Raw genomic sequence first — 18,518 nt, 5'->3', positions numbered from 1 at the left:
ATTAACCATGATTTGTTAATTGATGCACAAAGTCGTCTAAATTGTCTGTCAGTTTTTTACGACAAAAAAAAGATGATTCACTTTGAAGTTGTCAGTGAGGAATGATGTGAGTTTAATTGAAGCTTTTGAAGACCTTTTTTTTGTGCTGCTGTCTTGGTCCAAGTATTATTACAATGATAATTGAAGATGAGGAAGAAAGTTTGACATGAATTAAAGATATTATTTGGGATGGAATGATGATTATGATGAAGATGGGTCAAGATAAGGCAAGACTTGCAATGATATTAACAAGGATCAAGGAGACTGGGCAAGGTTAATGGATTGATAAAGAGGGAAACAAAAAGGTATTAGGTGGATATTTATTGAACATGTTTTACTCAGTGAATACATATTTATGTTTCATACTCATGTTTATCAACATTTTACTCTTGCCACTCGTCTTCACATCAATAATCAGTTAATCAGTTTTATCAAATGGCAATAATTTGAGCAAAAAAAATCATCCTCAAGAGATGGATTCTTACGTAAAACGAAAACACTTTTAGGTTAAAACTGGTTTATTCATAAGTCAAAGAAATGCAAGAAAATGATGTTTTTTAGTTTCTATTTGATATTTTCTTGTCAATGTTTCAATCTGACTTTTGAATAAATATTCATGAAAATCGAGAGACAGTTTTTTATGTTCAAAATTGGGAAACTGTTTACAAGTTTGGATACAAATTTTGGGAAACAATTTTGTTGTTGGACAAAAATCTTTAATGGTTAGTCTTTTGATGTTGAACTTTTTGGATTGAACTCTTTTTTTCCATTGGATCATTTGAATATAATGGACATTATTTTGTTGAAATTAACGGTAACTTGATTGACCAAGGTAAATGTATAGTTTGAAGGGTCAATCAAAATAAATGATGTTCCATTAGAACCTTTTATTCTCTGTAAAATTTTCTTCTCTTTGATTTCACTCTGAATCTCGCAAGATTTACTTTCTTTACCTTTGATCTAACTGTACTTTTTTTATCCTCTCTTGTCCATGAAAATGTGCATTTATCGATTAATCTTGAGAATTCTCAGTTTATTTAGTTCTTTTTTGGGTATAACCACCAACATCATTATCATCATTGATGATGTTTTTGACGAGGAAACCTTTTTGTAGCTGAAAAATGGATTGGAAAAAAAGAAGCTTTTAACTTTGGCTCAGGGAAACTGAAACTGATTGCAAACGGAAATTGATTCAATCTCAAGTAACTTTCAATATAAAACTAGCCTTTTCTATTTCAATCTTTGTCATCATTTCCATCATGCAACACCAACTAGATAAGCAACAACCTTTCCCAACCCAAGTTTACTTTTCATCAAATGAATCTTTTTGTGGACTTAAGACGGCAAGAAACTCCTTTTCCGGTTCAACTCTTTTCATTCAACCCTTGAAAAATGGTGAAAATCGATGATAAAATCGGAAAAAACTGAACAAACAGTCATTTTGGTCTTCAACTTGAGTAAAAATTTCACCTTTCAAACAATTAAAGAGTTCAAACCGACATAATCCATCGACAATCCTCCAATATATGCAATGCCGATTTCAGCTCATTATGACCCACAAGCCTTTAACTATTACAAAAACAAATAACTGTTTCATTTGAAATGGTTAAATTCAATGAATAAACTTCGAGGAATAAATTTAATGAGATAAATCGATTTCAAAGTGAATTTTGGTTAGGTTGTTTACCTTTTCACTTATGCACAAATTGTGTTCATTCATATTGGAATGAGTTATTTAACATCTGCAACATTGGTATAGAATCAAGAATTGAAATCAAAACCCACGAAAGGAATAAAATAAAGCGAATAAAAAACTTGAAATTTCTTACAAAATGAAAGTGATTTTATTAATAGTTCATTGGGTTAAACCAGAAAAGGCTAAATTGTCATTAGAAGAGTGTTGTTGGCGAAATGTCTGTTCCTTCAGTTGATGTTTACCCTCGAATTGAAATCCAGTGTAGACTGATAATTATCGCATCAGAATTATCATGGTAATTAAGTCTAAACAATTGCACTTGATTTGAACAATAAATATTCTTAAAAAGATAAATATTTAAAAGAATAATGAAGTTAGATTTGACTTTCTTGTAACCAAGTTTTGCTGTGATCATCATTGTTACTCGAGCAATTCAAAAAGATACAATTCAAGTGTTGAAACTGTCTGTGTAAGCACAAAAAAGACTGATTCATTTGAATAGCAAGACTGTTTAGTGTTTCGTTAAACTTGGTTGAATGTTGAAAATGCTTATTAAAGCAAAAGAGCAAAATGTATCCTTTTTCAATCGCATTTTTCCCACTGTTTAACAGTATTTAACCGTTGAATCCAGTAACAGTTGATTCTCTCATCTAAGACTTTATATCTTTCCAAATTAATTGAACATTTGAGTTAAAGATGAGTTTATTGCAAATTAATCCATCCTATTACCAAATCAAACAATTATTCAGACAACCTTTTCCTTCTGTACATTTATCTTGTCTCAGATGAAGAAGGAAAAGTTTCACTCTCCGGAAACTTGTTCAATTATAAATCACCAAAGCTCAGTTTTTGAAAACTATACACAGTATAATGATGATGATGAAGTTCTTGTTTCCGATTTAAGTTGATAAAAAACTTGGTAAAGCTGTTTCAGGCACAAAACCTTTTCATTTAAACACCATTAAAGAGCTCTTTTTTATCCTTTCAACTCTTGATTTTTCACTGTGACAACCAATTGAAATTGTGGTGATTCTTGCCAGTTATAAGATGAAAGCTGTCAGGATAATGATTAATAACATTGGGAAACACTTCGAGTTTAATCTAATTGTAGTCAAGAAGATGAATCAAGTTTAACAATGTATCAACCTTAAAATACTTTTGTCAATTTTAAATTTAATATCAATAACATGAAAGTGGTACAAAACATTTTGCTTTTCATTAACAAATGAAAAGATAAGTGTAAAAATGTAAAATGAAATTTTTCATGTTGGCATTTCTTTGAAAAATTTTAGCCATTCTTTAGCTATATCTTCGGGAATAGCAAATTTTCCCTCAGAATCAATCAACTTTGAGTCTTTACAGGCAATCTTTGCCCAGGGTTGCTTTTTAGGAGGCGGACAGGTGACTGGAATTGCATCTTCCTCGTATTTCTCGAGCAATCCATCTTGAATCAATCGGTTAACACAATCAATTTGCAGACATCGGCTTCTATCAATCTTGGTTCTTGTTCCAAGAACATGATCCTTCAAGCTGGTTAATCGGTTCGATTGATGACCACAATAGGTACATTGGAATGCAAAACTAAGACATTCCGTCTTTCTTCTTTCCATCTTTTCTATTTCAATTCTTTTTCTTTCCATTCTTTCTCTTTCGGTCATTTCTGTTTTCACTCTTTTGCTTTCCATAATTTCTCTTTTCCCATCTTCTCTTTCGGTTGTTTTTCTTGTCATGATTCTTCGTTTCATCGATTTTCTTTCTTTCTCTCTTTGCATCCCTTCCGTTTCTATCATTAATCTTCCCGATGGGCCAAGTACTAATCGTGTACTCGGCTTGGGCCCACCAAGAAAGAATTTTTGAAAAAGAGAATCCTTTTCAAAATCTTGCGTTGTAATTCCTGGAAACGAATCCTTCACCATTTTGACAGCCTCATCATCAACCAGGACTCTACCAATCGTACTGAGACGATACAGGGGCTCATGATCAGCTGTGGCTGGAACATAACCAGTAATTCTTGTGAGTGTGTCCCTTTGAGCAATGCCATGCTTTTTACAAAACCAATCAGGAGTTTTTACTACACGTCCCACGTTGGGATGAGCTTTGGTTGCAGCAAAAAATTCAGATGAGCCTGTTGAGAAAAAAACGCAACATTACGAGCTGTAAACTCACTATTTTTTGTTTAATTTATCATCTTAATATTTACCTTCTGGAAATTCTTCATCAGTAGGTTCAGTTTTAATATTGATCTTTCTATCAGAATCTGTAATTCTTCCCGTCCTGTTTCTTTCTTTCTCTTCTTCCATGTTTCTTAATATTTCCATCCTTGTTCTGCTCGCTTTTGCAAGTACTAATGGTGTACTCGGATTGGGCCCACCGAGCAAGAATCTTTGAACAAGAGTATCTTTCCCTTTAACAATTCCTTTGATTGTAACCTCTGGAAACCTCAAGTCCAGCGCCATTTTTACAGTCTCACTATCCTTCAATGCTCTACCAACCGTTTTGAGAATGTACTGATGCTCGCTATCAGCTGTGGCTGGAACATGACCAACTATTCTCGTGATTGTGTCCTCTTGATTAATTTTATACTTTTTACAAATCCAATCAGGAGTTTTAGCTAAAACTACATATTCTGCGTTTGGATGAGCTTTGATTGCAGCAAAAAATTCAGATGAGCCTGTTGAGAAAAATACGCAACATTACGAGCTGTAAACTCACTATTTTTTGTTTACTCTATCATCTTAATATTTACCTTCTGGAACTTCTTCATCAGTAGGTTCAGTTTTAATAATGATCTTTCTTTCAGAATCTGTAAAAAAAACAAATTACAAATGAAAAAAACAATATTTGTAAAGATCTGTATAAAAAATCATATAAGATAACAAAATGAATAAGTTTCAAAGACGGGATGATAATAGTTTCAATCACATTTGAAGCGTTTGAAATTTAATTTCATTAGTTTCAAAACTGAACTGCGGAATACCAAAACAGAGGATAATTTTTTAAAAAATTTGAAATCAGTTAACTTTTCCATCATAAATCAAGAGACAAATGAAAATAAACGAAGGAAAAATGTAAAGGTTCAAGTTATTGCTACATGCTGTATCAAAGTCGTCTGTTTACTTCTGTGATTGAAGTTGAGACTAAAAAGAAAGAACGATGTTTTATCAACTAATGTTCAAGGTAAAGGTACCAACAAAGTTAGAAACTTACCAGAATCCATTTTGTGGACAATTTTGAAAAAACGGTTAATTGAAAAATAGTAATAATATAAATACTAAAACAATAACGTGAAAATAAGACTCCGAACTGGAGCAGCTACAACTTTAGTTGATGACCAGCGTAATTGCCTGACCTCAGGTTAGATGACGCTCCAGTCGTTGGCGCGCAAAATTTAACTACACTAGTAGGTCAAGGTTAAGTTAAGAAAATTGGAGATTTTTTTTCATAGTCGCCATCTAACAAGAAATAAGAGTACCTTTAAGATCGAATTTAATTTTTCAGATTTTTATTGTTTAGTGTCTCTTAAAACGGTAAATACTCGAGATGGCGACACTTGAAAATTAACTTAAGTCTGACCCTTTTTTCTTAACTTAACCCTGACTACTAGTGTATTTCATTTGCAAAAAAGCAAAAGTATCTTAATAAATAATGATCAAATTATATAGACAAGTGGAACCCCAATCATGGCTGATCGTAATTTTTTCACTGAAATACAATAAATTCAATCCATATTTGAAGATTCAAATTCTTGATGAAAAACCATCGTCAATGAACAGAATGAAATCTTTTTGTAAAGTTAAAGTTAAATATTTTGCACTTAACTCTTTATTCGAAAGACGGTTTTACTTATCCTTCTAATCCAACAATAAACAATCAACCTGAATAACCAAAATGTTTTTCCCCCAAAGTCAATAGTAAGAGATACGGATTCTGCTTTTTTTCCCCTACTCTGTTTGAACGCTAATTTCTCAGTAACCTGAATTCCGAGAAAGTTCGAACTTTTTTTTGAAATTGTAGTTTAATCATGACTTTCATTCTGTGTGAAAATTTTCTTTAGAACCCGTTTAGTTTGCCCACAATCTTCCCGCAAAAATTTCATACTTTGACTTTATATATTGTATAGATATAGATGTATAGATGTATAGATTAGCAAAAAAAAGATTAATATTCAAGGTGCAAATATCAACAAAGGTAGAGACTTACCAGAATCCATTTTGTTACCTATTTTGAAAACTACTGTTAAATTAAAAATAATAAGGAAAAAAAACTAAATGATCAACGTAAGTAAATAAAGACTCCGAACTTGAGCAGCTGCAACTTTACGACCAGGCTGGTCGGACCAACGTAATTAACTGACCTCAAGTTAGATGACGCTCCAATCGTTGACGGTGCAACATTTAATTACTTAATTTATAAATGATTGAAAAGTTTTTAAATTTTCACTGTGACAGAAATTGAAATTGTGGTGATTCTTTCCAGTTATAAGATGAGAACAAGATTAAAACTGTCAGGATAATGATTAATAACAATGATGAACAATTCGAGTTTGATCTGATTGTAGTCAACGTAAGAGATGAATCAAGTTTAACAATGTATCAACTTTAAAATACTTTTGTCAATTTTAAATTTAATATCAAACCAATAATATGAAAGTGATATAAACCATTTTGCTTTTCATTAACAAATGAAAAGATTTTTGAAAAAGTGTAAAGTGACATTTTTCATTTTGGCATTTCTTTGAAAATTCTTAGCCATTCTTTAGCTATATCTTTGGGAATGACAAATTTTCCATTAGAATCAATCAACTTTGGATCTTTACAAGTAATCTTTGCCCAGATTTGCTTTTTAGGAGGCGGACAGGGGAGGGGAATCGCATCGTATAGTTTAGTGACAATATCATCCTTGTATTTCTTTAATAATCCATCTTCTACCAATCGTTTACGACATTGAATTCGTTGACATCGTCTCCTGTAAAGTTTGGCTCTTGTTCCAAGGACATGATTCTTCAAAATGGCTAATCGTTTCCACTGACGACCACAATAGGTACATTCAAATACAAAAATAGGACTTTCCGTTGTTTCTCTTCTCACCGTTTCACTTTCCGTCATTTTGTTTTTCCTCTTTTCTCTTTCAATCGTTTTTCTTGTCATAATTCTTCTTTCCGTCGTTTTTCTTCTCGCTTCAAGTACTAATGATGTACTTGGACTGGGCCCACCAAGCAAGAATCTTTGCACAACAGGATCTTTCTTTTCAATTTCTGATATTCCTATAAGCCCCAAATCCATCGCCATTTTGGCAGCCTCACTACCAATCAGTGCTCTACCAATCGTTTTGAAACAGTATAATGGCCCGTGATCGGCTGTGGCTGGAGCATAACCAACTACTCTTGTGAGTGTGTCTTCATGATTAATTTTATACTTTTTGCATAGCCAATCAGGAGTTGCAGCATAAACTGCAGCTTTCACGTTTGGGTGAGCTTTTATTGCAGCAACGAATTCGAGAGATCAGATTGTCGAGAAAAAAACGCAACATTACGAGCTGTTAAATCACTATTTTTTGTTTTACTTTATCATCATAATATTTACCTTCTGGAACTTCTTCATCAGTAGGTTCAGTTTTAATATTGACCTTTCTTTCAGAATCTGTAAAAAAATAAAAGACATGATAATTTCAATCACAGTTGAACCGTTTGAAAATTAATTTCATAAGTTTCAAAACAAAACTGAGGATAATTTTTTGAAAAACTCAGCAATCAGTTAACTTTCATCATAAACCAAGACTAAACGTAAAGGCAGAAGTTATTTTCTAAGCTACATGCTACATTATTGAAAGTCGTCTGTTTACTTTGTGATTGAAGTTTAGACGAAAGAACGACATTTGATCAACTAATGTTCAAGGTAAAGGTATCATCAAAGGTAGCGACTTACCGGAATCCATTTTGTGGCCAATTTTTGAAAAAAAATTGGTTAAAAAAATAAAAATAAAAAATTAATTTAAAAATAATAAGGAAATTGAATAAGGACAAATAAGACTCCGAACTTGAGCAACTGCAACTTTATTGACGACCAACGTAATCAACTGACCTCAAGTTAGATGACGCTCCAATCGTTGACGCGCAACATTTAATTATTTCATTTACAAAAAATCAAGTTTCTTAAATCATGATCAGAAAAATATTTTTAAAACTATTTTATTCATAATTTCAAGCCTCATTTCGTTTGATAGTTTTGCATAAATTTTTTTCATGTTGGCATTTCTTTGTTGGCACGTCATCCTTGTATTTCTCGAATAATCCATCTTGTAACAATAGTTTACAACAATGAATTCGCAGACATAGTTTTCCCAAAAATTCGGATCTTGTTCCAAAGACATGATTCAAATACAGGTACGTAATAAGATAGGATTTTCCATCGTTTCGCTTTCAGCCGTTTTTCTCGTCATAATTAAAAAAATAAAATCGTTTCGTAAAAAATAGTGAAAAGAAGCTCAAATATCGAAAAATTCCAGATCGCTGGTTTAAGAGATCGACTTAGCAAAAAGACTTCGATCACCCCTGTGATCGAAGTCACTTCGAGTTCAATCTAATTGTAGTCACGAAGATGAATCAAGTTCAACAATGTATCAACCTTAAAATATTTCAGTCAATTTTAAATTTAATATCAAATCACAAATATGAAAGTGAAAACATTTTGCTCTTTATTAACAAATGAAAAGATTAGTGTAAAAGTGTAAAATGAAATTTGTCATGTTGGCATTTCTTTGAAAAATTTTAGCCATTCTTTAGCTATATCTTCGGGAATGTCAAATTTTCCCTCAGAATCAATCAACTTTGGGTCTTTACAGGTAATCTTTGCCCAGGGTTGCTTTTTAGGAGGCGGACAGGTGACTGGAATTGCATCTTGCTCGTATTTCTTGAGCAATCCATCTTGAATCAATCGGTTAATACAATCAATTTGGAGACATCGGCTTCTATCAATCTTGGTTCTTGTTCCAAGTACGTGATCCTTCAAGCTGGTTAATCGGTTCGATTGATGACCACAATAGGTACATTGGAATGCAAAACTAAGACATTCCATCTTTTCTCTTTCAATTCTTTTTCTTTCCATTCTTTCTCTTTCGGCCATTTCTCTTCCCCCTCTTTTGCTTTCCATAATTTCTCGTTTCCTATTTTCTCTTTCAGTTGTTTTTCTTGTCATGGTTCTCAGTTTTATCCATTTTCTTTCTTTCTCTCTTTGCATCCCTTCCGTTTCTATCATTAATCTTCCCGATGGGCCAAGTACTAATCGTGTACTCGGCTTGGGCCCACCAAGAAAGAATCTTTTCAAAAGAGGATCCTTTTCAAAATCTTTCGATGTAATTTTTGGAACTCCCGAATCCAGCAACATTTTGACAGCCTCATCATCAACTATGGCTCTACCAATCGTACTGAGACGATACAGGGGCTCATGATCAGCTGTGGCTGGAACATAACCAATAATTCTTGTGAGTGTGTCCCTTTGAGTAATTCCATGCTTTTTACAAAACCAATCAGGAGTTTTTACTACACGTTCCGCGATGGGATGAGCTTTTCTTGCACCAATAAACTCAGGTGAGACTGTCGAGAAAAAAACGCAACATTACGAGCTGTTAAATCACTATTTTTTATTTCATTTATCATCATAATATTCACCTTCTGGAACTTCTTCATCAGTAGGTTCAGTTTTAATATTGATCTTTCTTTCAGAATCTGTAAAAAACAAATTACAAATGAAAAAAACAATATTTGAAAGATCTGTATAAAAAATCATATAAGATAACATAATGAATAAGTTTCAAAGACGTGATGATAATAGTTTCAATCACATTTGAAGCGTTTGAAATTATATTTCATTAGTTTCAAAACTGAACTGCGGAATACCAAAACAGAGGATAATTTTTTAAAAAATTTGAAATCAGTTAACTTTTCCATCATAAATCAAGAGACAAATGAAAATAAACGAAGGAAAAATGTAAAGGTTCAAGTTATTGGCTACATGCTGCATCAAAGTCGTCTGTTTACTTCTGTGATTGAAGTTGAGCCGAAAGAAGAAAGAACGATGTTTTATTCACTAATGTTCAAGGTAAAGGTACCAACAAAGTGCCAAACTTACCAGAATCCATTTTGTGGACAATTTTGAAAAAAACTGTTAATTTAAAAAATAATAATATAAATACTAAAACAATAACGTGTAAATAAGACTCCGAACTTGAGCAGCTTCAACTTTAGTTGATGACCAGCGTAATTAACTGACCTCAGGTTAGATGACGCTCCAGTCGTTGGCGCGCAACATTTAACTATTTCATTTGCAAAAAAAGCAAAAGTATCTTAAATCATTATCAGAAAAGATTAGCAAAATGTTTTTAAAATTATTTTATTTATGATTTCAAGCCTACTTTGTTTGATAGTTTTAAAAACATTTTGACCTTCATTCACAAATGAAAAGATTATAGTAAAAGTGTAAAAAAATTTTCATGTTGGCATTTCTTTGAAAAAACCCAACCATTCTTTTGCTATATCATCACAATCGTCTTCGGATCTTTACCCAGATTTTAGGAGGATTTTCTATCGCTTCGTTTTTCCTCTTTTCTCTTTCAGCCGTTTTTCTCGTCATGATTCTTCTTTTCATCGTTTTTCTTTTCATCTCTCTTATGATCTTTAATTCCTCCCTTCTCATTTGTTTCTTCCAAAATTGTTCTTTTGATATTGTGCTTGAGTACTCGGATTGGGTCCACCTGTCAAGAATTCTTGAACACTATGCTTTTCCTTTTCAAATTCTTCCTTCGCCATCTCTGGGATTCCCATACTCTTTAGCATTTTGGCGGTCTCACTGCCAATTATTGCTCGGACAAGCGTTTCCCAAACAGACATCGCCTCGCGATCTGCTGTGGCTGGAATATGATCAACTTTTCTTGTGAACGTGTCTTCTTGATCAATTTTATACTTTTTGCACAGCCAATCAGGAGTTTTAACTAAAACTTCCTGCTTTGCTAAAATTCCAGCTTTCCTTACAGGAAGCTGCAATCTTGCACTAATAAATTCAACTGATGAGACTGTTAAGAAAAAGTGACACTAAAAGCTTTAAATTCACTATTTTCACATTTATTTCATCGTCATAGAATTCACCTTTTGGATCTTCATCAGCAAGTTCAGTCTCAATAATATTTTTTGCATCAGTTATCTTTCCAAGGAAACTTTGCAAACGAAAAAAGCAATATTTTGGCAAATCTGTACAGCGGTTAAGATAGCGGTGAAAAATGAATAAGTTGTAATAATACGATGGTAATTTTCGCAGTTTGAAAGTGTTTGGAAATTAATTTCATTAGATTGAAAACTGAACTGAGCTATGTCAAAATAGAGGATAATTTTTTGTACAAACGTAAAATCGGTTAACTTTTTCATCATAAGCCAAGAGACAAATGAAAATAAACAAGGAGAAACCAAATTTTTTGCTAAATGCTGTATTAAAGTCGTCTGTTTACTTCTGTGATTGAAGTTGAGCCGAAAGAATAAAGAACGATGTTTTATCTACTAATGTTCAAGTTAAAGGTATCAACAAAGGTAGAGACTTACCAGAATCCATTTTTTGGACAACTTTTGAAAAATACTGTTAATTTAAAAAATAATAACGAAAAAAATAAACGAATAACGATGAATAAGAATCAAAAATTGAGAAACTGCAACTTTAGTTACAGCGACAAATGTAATTAACTGACCTAAGGTTAGATGACGCTACAATCGTTGACGCGCAAAATTTAATTATTTCATTTACAAAAAAATTCAAGTTTCTTAAATTATGATTCAAAAAATATTAGGAAAATGTTTTTAAAACTATTTTATTAATGATTTCAAGCTGTATTTTGTTTGATAATTTAAATAAAAATTTTCATGTTGGCATTTCTTTGAAAAATTTAACCATTTTTAAAGTATGACGAGTAATGTTTTGGACTAATTTGGACAGGGGAGATGAATCGCATTGTATCGTCTCGTTAGAATAGCATCCTTGTGTTTCTCGAATAACCCATCTTGTAACAATATTTTACGACAATGCAAGCGCAGAAATTGTTTACCCGAAAATTCGGCTCTTGTTCCAAAGACATGATTCTTCAAACTGAGGACTACAATAGGTACATTCAAATACAAGTATAATACTTTCCATCGTTTCGCTTTACGCGATTTCTCTTTTCCTCTTTTCTCTTTCAGCCGTTTTTCTTGTCATAATTCTTATTTTCATCGTTTTTCTTTTCCTCTCTTTTTCTATCTTTCTTTTAATCCTTCTCATTTCCCTCTTAATAAAATTTTCCTCTGAGATTATTGCTTGAGTACTCGGACTGTGTCCACCCGACAAGAAATTTCGCACTTGAGTCTCCTCCTCTGGAAATTCTTCTGTCGTGACCTCTTTAATTCCCATACTCTGCAGCATTTTGGCAGTCTCACTACCAATTATTGCTCTACCAATCGTTGAACAAACAGACAGTAGCCCGCGATCTGCTGTGGCTGGAACATGATCAACTACTCTTGTGAACGTGTCTCCTTGATCAATTTTGTACTTTTTACAAACCCAATCAGGAGTTTTACACAAAACTTGAGCTTTCGCGTCTGGATGAGCCAATATTGCAAAAATAAATTCAAAAGGGGAGACTGTGGAGAAAAAAAACATGACAATAAAAGCTGTAAACTTTCTATTTTTTTATTTATTCATTATCATAATATTCACCTTTTGGATCTTCATCGGTAGATTCAGTTTTAATATTATTTTTAACACCACTTCTATCGACGAGAAAACGTTGCAAATCAAAAAAGCAATATTTGGTAAGATCTGTTTAAAAATAAGATAGCGAGGAAAAATGGATAAGTTGTAAAGACATAATAATTCTCAATTGCGTCGCAGTTGAAGTGTCTGACAATCAAATTTCATTAGATTGAAAACTAAACTCAGGAATGTCAAAACAGGATAATATTTTTACAAACTTGAAATCAGTTAACTTTTCCATCATAAATCAAGAGACAAATGAAAATAAACGAAGGAAAAATGTAAAGGTTCAAGTTATTGGCTACATGCTGTATCAAAGTTGTCTGTTTACTTCTGTGATTGAAGTTGAGACGAAAGAATAAAGAACGACCTTTGATCAACTAATGTTCAAGGTAAAGGTATCAACAAAGGTAGAGCCTTACCAGAATCCATTTTTTGGACAATTTTTGAAAAATATAGTTAATTTAAAAAATAATAAGGAAAAAAACTAAATGAATAACGTGTAAATAAGACTCCGAACTTGAGCAACTGCAACTTTAATTAACGACCAGAGTAATTAACTGATCTCAAGTTAGATGACGCTCAAGTTGTTGACGCGCAACATTTAATTATTTCATTTACAAATGATTCAAAAGTTTCTTTATTTTCACTGTAACAACCAATTGAAATTGTGGTGATTCTTGCTTGTTATAAGATGAAAACTGCCAGGGTAATGATGAATGACAATGGTAAACAATTCGAGTTTGATCTGATTGTAGTCAACGTAAGAGATGAATCAAGTTTAACAATGTATCAACTTTAAAATACTTTTGTCAATTTTAAATTTAATTTCAAACCAATAACATGAAAGTGATACAAAACATTTTGCTCTTTATTAACAAATGAAAAGATAAGTGTAAAAGTGTAAAATGAAATTTGTCATGTTGGCATGTCTTTGAAAAATTTTAGCCATTCTTTAGCTATATCTTCGGGAATGTCAAATTTTCCCTCAGAATCAATCAACTTTGGGTCTTTACAGGTAATCTTTGCCCAGGGTTGCTTTTTAGGAGGTGGACAGGTGACTGGAATTGCATCTTCCTCGTATTTCATGAGTAATCCATCTTGAATCAATCGGTTAATACAATCAATTTGGAGACATCGGCCTCTATCAATCTTGGTTCTTGTTCCAAGTACGTGATCCTTCAAGCTGGTTAATCGGTTCGATTGATGACCACAATAAGTACATTGGAATGCAAAACTAAGACATTCCATCTTTCTTCTTTCCATCTTTTCTCTTTCCATCATTTCGTTTTTCCTCTTTGTTCTTTCAATCGTTTTTCTTGTCATAATTCTTCTTCCCGTCCTGTTTCTTTCTTCCTCTTCTTCCATGTTTCTTAATATTTCCATCCTTGTTCTGCTCGCTTTTGAAAGTACTAATGGTGTACTCGGATTGGGCCCACCGAGCAAGAATCTTTTAACAAGAGTATCTTGCCCTTTAAAAATTGTAGTTCCGATTGTAACCTCTGGAAACCTCGAGTCCAGCGCCATTTTTACAGTCTCACTATCAATCGATGCTCTACCAACCGTTTTGATAATGTACTCATGCCCGCTATCAGCTGTGGCTGGAATATGACCAACTATTCTCGTGATTGTGTCCTCTTGATTAATTTTATACTTTTTACAAAGCCATTCAGGAGTTTTAGCTAAAACTACATATTCTGCGTATGGATGAGCTTTGATTGCAGCAAAAAATTCAGATGAGCCTGTTGAGAAAAATACGCAACATTACGAGCTGTAAACTCACTATTTTTTGTTTACTTTATCATCTTAATATTTACCTTCTGGAACTTCTTCATCAGTAGGTTCAGTTTTAATATTGACCTTTCTTTCAGAATCTGTAAAAAAACAAATTACAAATGAAAAAAAAAACAATATTTGTAAAGATCTGTATAAGGTCAGATAACAGAACAAAATGAATAAGTTTCAAAGACATGATGATAATTTCAATCACAGTTGAACCGTTTGAAAATAAATTTCATTAGTTTCAAAACAGAACTGAAGATACTGGGAAAATTTGAAATCGGTTAACTTTTCCAGCCGAGGCAAACGAAACATAAATCAAAGAGAAACGTAACGGCAGAAGTTATTGGCTACATGCTGTATTATTGAGAATCGTCGGATTACTTCTGTGATTGAAAGTTCAGTCGAAAAAGAAATAACGATCTTTCATCAATTAATATTCAAGGTAGAAATATCAACAAAGTTAGAGACTTACCAGAATCCATTTTATTGGTCAATTTTGAAAAATACTGTTAATTCAAAAAATAATAAGGAAATTAAACGATTAACGATAAATAAGACTCCGAACTTGAGCAGCTGCAACTTTATTGACGACCAACGTAATCAACTGACCTCAAGTTAGATGACGCTTCAATCGTTGAAGCGCAACATTTAATTATTTCATTTACAAAAAATCAAAAGTTTCTTAAATCATGATCAGAAAAGATAAGTAGAGTCTATATCTATACATGCAATATATAAAGTCAAACTATGGAATTTTTCGCGGGAAGATTGAGGCCAAACTAAATGGGTTTCAAAGAAAATTTCCACATAAGATGAAAGCCATCATTAAACTACAAACGCGAAAAATAGTTCGAACTTTCTCGGAATTCAGGTTACTGAGAAATTAGCGTTCAAACAGGGTAGGAAAAAATGCAGAATCCGTACCTTTAACTATTGACTTGGGGAAAAACTTTTTGGTTATTCAGGTTGATGGTTTATTGTTAGAAGGATTAGATTAGGATTAGAAGGATAAGTAAAACTGTCTTTCGAGTAAATAGTTGAGTGAAAAATATGGTACCTTAACTGTACGGAAATATTTCATTTTGTTCAGCTGTATAATCAGATTTTATTTTAGAACAATTTGAGTATTTAAATATTGATTGAATTTATTGTACTCAGTAGCTTTTTTCCACCACATTCACCACTTTATCCATCACTTTTTTACCGTTTTTTCACCGTATTGTCCACCATATTGTGCATCACTCAATCCAACACATCCACCAAATCAACCAAATCAAACATCACTTTTTAAAGAGACTTTTCTAAACAAAATTGTCCACCACTTTAGAGTGGCTTTTTTCCACCATCATATCCCAAAAGTAGTCGAAATTCAGTAGGATTTGGATGGTGGATAATCTTTAATAATTGTTTGAAAATGCGGGGGAAAAAAGCCACTCTAAAGTGGTGGATGAAATTGGTGGACAATTTTGTTGAGAAAAGTCTCTTTAAAATGTGATGATTCGGTGGATGTGGTGGGAAAAAGCCAGTCCCGTATTCAGTGAAAAAAATACGATCAGTAATGATCGCAGGTTCCACTTGCATTTTTAAAACTATTTTATTCATAATTTCAAGCCTCATTTTGTTTGATAGTTTCGAATAAATTTTTTTCATGTTGGCATTTCTGTGAAAAATTTCGACCGTTCTTTAGCTTTTTAATGTCAAATTTTTCCTTTGAGTCAACTTTAGATCTTTACAGGTAACGTTTGCCCAGATTTGCTTTCTAGGACACGGACAGGGGAGATGTATTGCATTGTATCTTCTCGTGAGAACGTCATCCTTGTATTTCTCGATTAATCCATTTTGTAACAAAAGTTTACAACAATGAATTCGCAGACATAGTTTTCCCAAAAATTCGGATCTTGTTCCAAAGACATGATTCTTCAAACTGACGCGCACAAAAGGTACATTTAAATACAAAAATAGGACTTTCCATCGTTTCGCTTTCCACAATTTATCTTTTCCTCTTTTCTCTTTCAGCCGTTTTTCTCGTCATAATTCTTCTTTTCATCGTTTTTCTTTCCATCTCTCTTTCTTTTTTTCTCATTTCTCTCTTCAAAATTTTTTCATTTTCGATTATTGATTGAGTACTCGGATTGAGCCTACCGGACAAGAATGTTCGCACTTGAGTCTCCTTCTCTGGAAATTCTTCTTTGGTGACCTCTGGAATTCCCATACTTTTCAACATTTTGGCAGTCTTCCTACCAATTATTGCTCTACCAATCGTTGAACAAACATACAGATCTCTGCGATCTGCTGTGGCTGGAACATGATCAACTATTCTTGTGAAAGTGTCTCCTTGATCAATTTTGTACTTTTTACAAACCCAATCAGGTGTTTTACCTAAAACTTGAGCTTCGAAGTCTGGATGAGCCATTATTGCACAAATAAATTCAAAAGGGGAGACTGTGGAGAAAAAAACATGACACTAAAAGCTGTAAACTCACTATTTCTTGATTTATTCATCATTATAATATTCACCTTTTGGATCTTCATCAGTAGGTTCAGTTTTAATATTATTTTTAACACCATTTCTATCGACGAGGAAACGTTGCAAATCAAAAAAGCGATATTTGGCTAGATCTGTTTAAAAATAAGATAAGTTGTGAAGACATTGAAATAATTGCGTCGCAGTTGAAGTGTTTAGAAATTAATTTCATTAGATTGAGAATTGAACTGAGGAATGTCAAAACAAAGAATAATTAACTGCCTTGAACTCGATTAACTTTTTATCATAAATCAAGAGACAAACGAAAGAGAAACGTAAAGGCCCAAGTTATTCGCTACATGCTGTATTATTGAAAGTCGTCTGTTTACTTTTGTGATTAGAAGTTGAGACGAAAGAATCGAGAACGATAATTGATTGATCAACTAATCCGCAAGGTAAAGGTATCAACAAGGTTTGACACTTACCAGAATCCATTTTGTGGTCAATTTAAAAAATAATAAGGAAATTAAACGATTAACGATAAATAAGACTCCGAACTTGAGCAACTGCAACTTTTGTTGACGACAAATGTAATTAACTGACCTCAAGTTAGATGACGCTCCAATCGTTGAAGCGCAACATTTAATTATTTCATTTACAAAAAATCAAAAGTTTCTTAAATCATGATCAGAAAAGATCGACAAAATGTTTTTAAAACTATTTTATTCATAATTTCAAGCATCATTTTGTTTGATAGTTTTAAATAAAAGTAATCATTTTCATTTTTATTGAAATCATTCGAAGTTTTCGAGTTTTTGTCTTCATTATTTTGTTTTGAAAGCAAAGCTTTACTAGAATCCGATTCATCATATAAATGGATATAATATGGATCATTAAGTTTGTCTCAAAGGTAAAGTCTTTGGCTTTTGAAAATTTGACATTAGATTGGGCAGAAAAGCCTGAGCACTTTTGTGGTTGACATCATAATTTTCAGGTTAACTTGAGGACTTATTTTTCAAATGTTTTTACCCAGTTTAGGTTATGCAAAATCAAGTGAAATAATCATGAATATCAATCATTTTTGCAGCTTTTTTTCCTCGACTTTTTTGCTGTAACTTGCAATCTTTGATATTATAATAGTAACTGACCGAAACTGATTCAACAGTCAAACAATGATCATCATCAATCATCAATAAAGCCAAACTTGAAGTTAAATGTGTGATAAATAAAACGGTAAATAAAAATGGAAATATGATTAACCATGTAAAAGCTCTTTGACAAGTTCAGCCATATTGAACTCCATGATGAAAGTAAAGATGATATGGAAATAGAAATGAAAGAAAAGTTAAAATCACAAAAAAATCATTTACATCTAAATGATCAAAAAGTAACTTCAATATCTATTGATATTGAATTTAAGGTTAAATAAGGACAATGAAATTAACTCTTTGATTTCACTAGAGTTGACACTTTTTTGATGTAAAAAGACATTTCATTTTCATTTCTTAGTTTTTGTTCAATATTTTTAATTTGTTCAGTTTCAATTGACTGATTCCAGTTGAGCTTTTTTGGCAAAAAATATTTCAAAATTAAAAAAGCTCTTTTAATCATTTCGTTGTTTTATTATCATTTTGTTTTTAATTTTGATTCTTACAAGTCTTACAATTGAAATTAAACATTTCACCCATTAAAGCTCATTCCAAGCAAATTTATTCAACTTTTGTCTGAATTAAATTTCACTTCTGGATCAATTTAAGATATGAAAAAGGCA

At 32.4% G+C, this 18,518-nt stretch overlaps 6 protein-coding genes across 8 annotated transcripts; all 6 read right to left on the bottom strand.

Moving 5' to 3' along the window:
• Positions 1-2,888: 2,888 nt before the first annotated feature.
• On the bottom strand, positions 2,889-5,960 carry LOC107370744 (uncharacterized). 2 transcript variants are annotated; one of them, XM_015938709.3, is made up of 4 exons: positions 5,936-5,960; positions 4,482-4,538; positions 3,936-4,406; positions 2,889-3,860 (listed from the first exon to the last, which is right to left on the bottom strand). In XM_015938709.3, the coding sequence occupies exons 1-4, from the start codon at positions 5,943-5,945 to the stop codon at positions 2,998-3,000; spliced, it is 1,401 nt and encodes a 466-aa protein (XP_015794195.2). In that variant the 5' UTR covers positions 5,946-5,960; the 3' UTR covers positions 2,889-2,997. The 2 variants fall into 2 exon arrangements, with proteins under 2 accessions (XP_015794195.2, XP_015794194.2); XM_015938708.3 differs by lacking the exon at positions 5,936-5,960 and adding an exon at positions 4,943-5,215.
• Positions 5,961-6,339: 379 nt separating this feature from the next.
• Positions 6,340-7,815, bottom strand: LOC107360481 (uncharacterized). The gene is made up of 3 exons (XM_015927153.3): positions 7,660-7,815; positions 7,318-7,374; positions 6,340-7,208 (listed from the first exon to the last, which is right to left on the bottom strand). The coding sequence occupies exons 1-3, from the start codon at positions 7,667-7,669 to the stop codon at positions 6,454-6,456; spliced, it is 822 nt and encodes a 273-aa protein (XP_015782639.2). The 5' UTR covers positions 7,670-7,815; the 3' UTR covers positions 6,340-6,453.
• Positions 7,816-8,353: 538 nt separating this feature from the next.
• Positions 8,354-11,443, bottom strand: LOC107368929 (uncharacterized). 2 transcript variants are annotated; one of them, XM_015936855.3, is made up of 3 exons: positions 11,322-11,443; positions 9,402-9,458; positions 8,354-9,326 (listed from the first exon to the last, which is right to left on the bottom strand). In XM_015936855.3, exons 1-3 carry the CDS (start codon positions 11,329-11,331, stop codon positions 8,476-8,478), a joined length of 918 nt encoding a protein of 305 aa, XP_015792341.2. In that variant the 5' UTR covers positions 11,332-11,443; the 3' UTR covers positions 8,354-8,475. The 2 variants fall into 2 exon arrangements, with proteins under 2 accessions (XP_015792341.2, XP_089122831.1); XM_089266705.1 differs by lacking the exon at positions 11,322-11,443 and adding an exon at positions 9,862-10,314.
• A 123-nt stretch (positions 11,444-11,566) lies between these two features.
• On the bottom strand, positions 11,567-13,065 carry LOC149094425 (uncharacterized). Its single transcript, XM_089266706.1, has 3 exons — positions 12,924-13,065; positions 12,466-12,567; positions 11,567-12,389 (listed from the first exon to the last, which is right to left on the bottom strand). Exons 1-3 carry the CDS (start codon positions 12,931-12,933, stop codon positions 11,917-11,919), a joined length of 585 nt encoding a protein of 194 aa, XP_089122832.1. The 5' UTR covers positions 12,934-13,065; the 3' UTR covers positions 11,567-11,916.
• A 240-nt stretch (positions 13,066-13,305) lies between these two features.
• On the bottom strand, positions 13,306-14,867 carry LOC149094424 (uncharacterized). The gene is made up of 3 exons (XM_089266704.1): positions 14,756-14,867; positions 14,319-14,375; positions 13,306-14,243 (listed from the first exon to the last, which is right to left on the bottom strand). The coding sequence occupies exons 1-3, from the start codon at positions 14,763-14,765 to the stop codon at positions 13,420-13,422; spliced, it is 891 nt and encodes a 296-aa protein (XP_089122830.1). The 5' UTR covers positions 14,766-14,867; the 3' UTR covers positions 13,306-13,419.
• A 1,270-nt stretch (positions 14,868-16,137) lies between these two features.
• Positions 16,138-17,346, bottom strand: LOC107368963 (uncharacterized). The gene is made up of 3 exons (XM_025161738.2): positions 17,233-17,346; positions 16,801-16,902; positions 16,138-16,725 (listed from the first exon to the last, which is right to left on the bottom strand). Exons 1-3 carry the CDS (start codon positions 17,240-17,242, stop codon positions 16,274-16,276), a joined length of 564 nt encoding a protein of 187 aa, XP_025017506.2. The 5' UTR covers positions 17,243-17,346; the 3' UTR covers positions 16,138-16,273.
• Positions 17,347-18,518: the final 1,172 nt, after the last annotated feature.

This window comes from Tetranychus urticae, chromosome 1, assembly GCF_039701765.1.
Source record: "Tetranychus urticae isolate SD_2017Ah chromosome 1, NJAU_TeUrti_SD_1.0, whole genome shotgun sequence".
NCBI classification, from domain to species: domain Eukaryota; kingdom Metazoa; phylum Arthropoda; class Arachnida; order Trombidiformes; family Tetranychidae; genus Tetranychus; species Tetranychus urticae.
The sequence above is the reverse complement of the archived record's forward strand: the minus strand, read 5'-3'. Positions and strand labels throughout refer to the sequence as shown.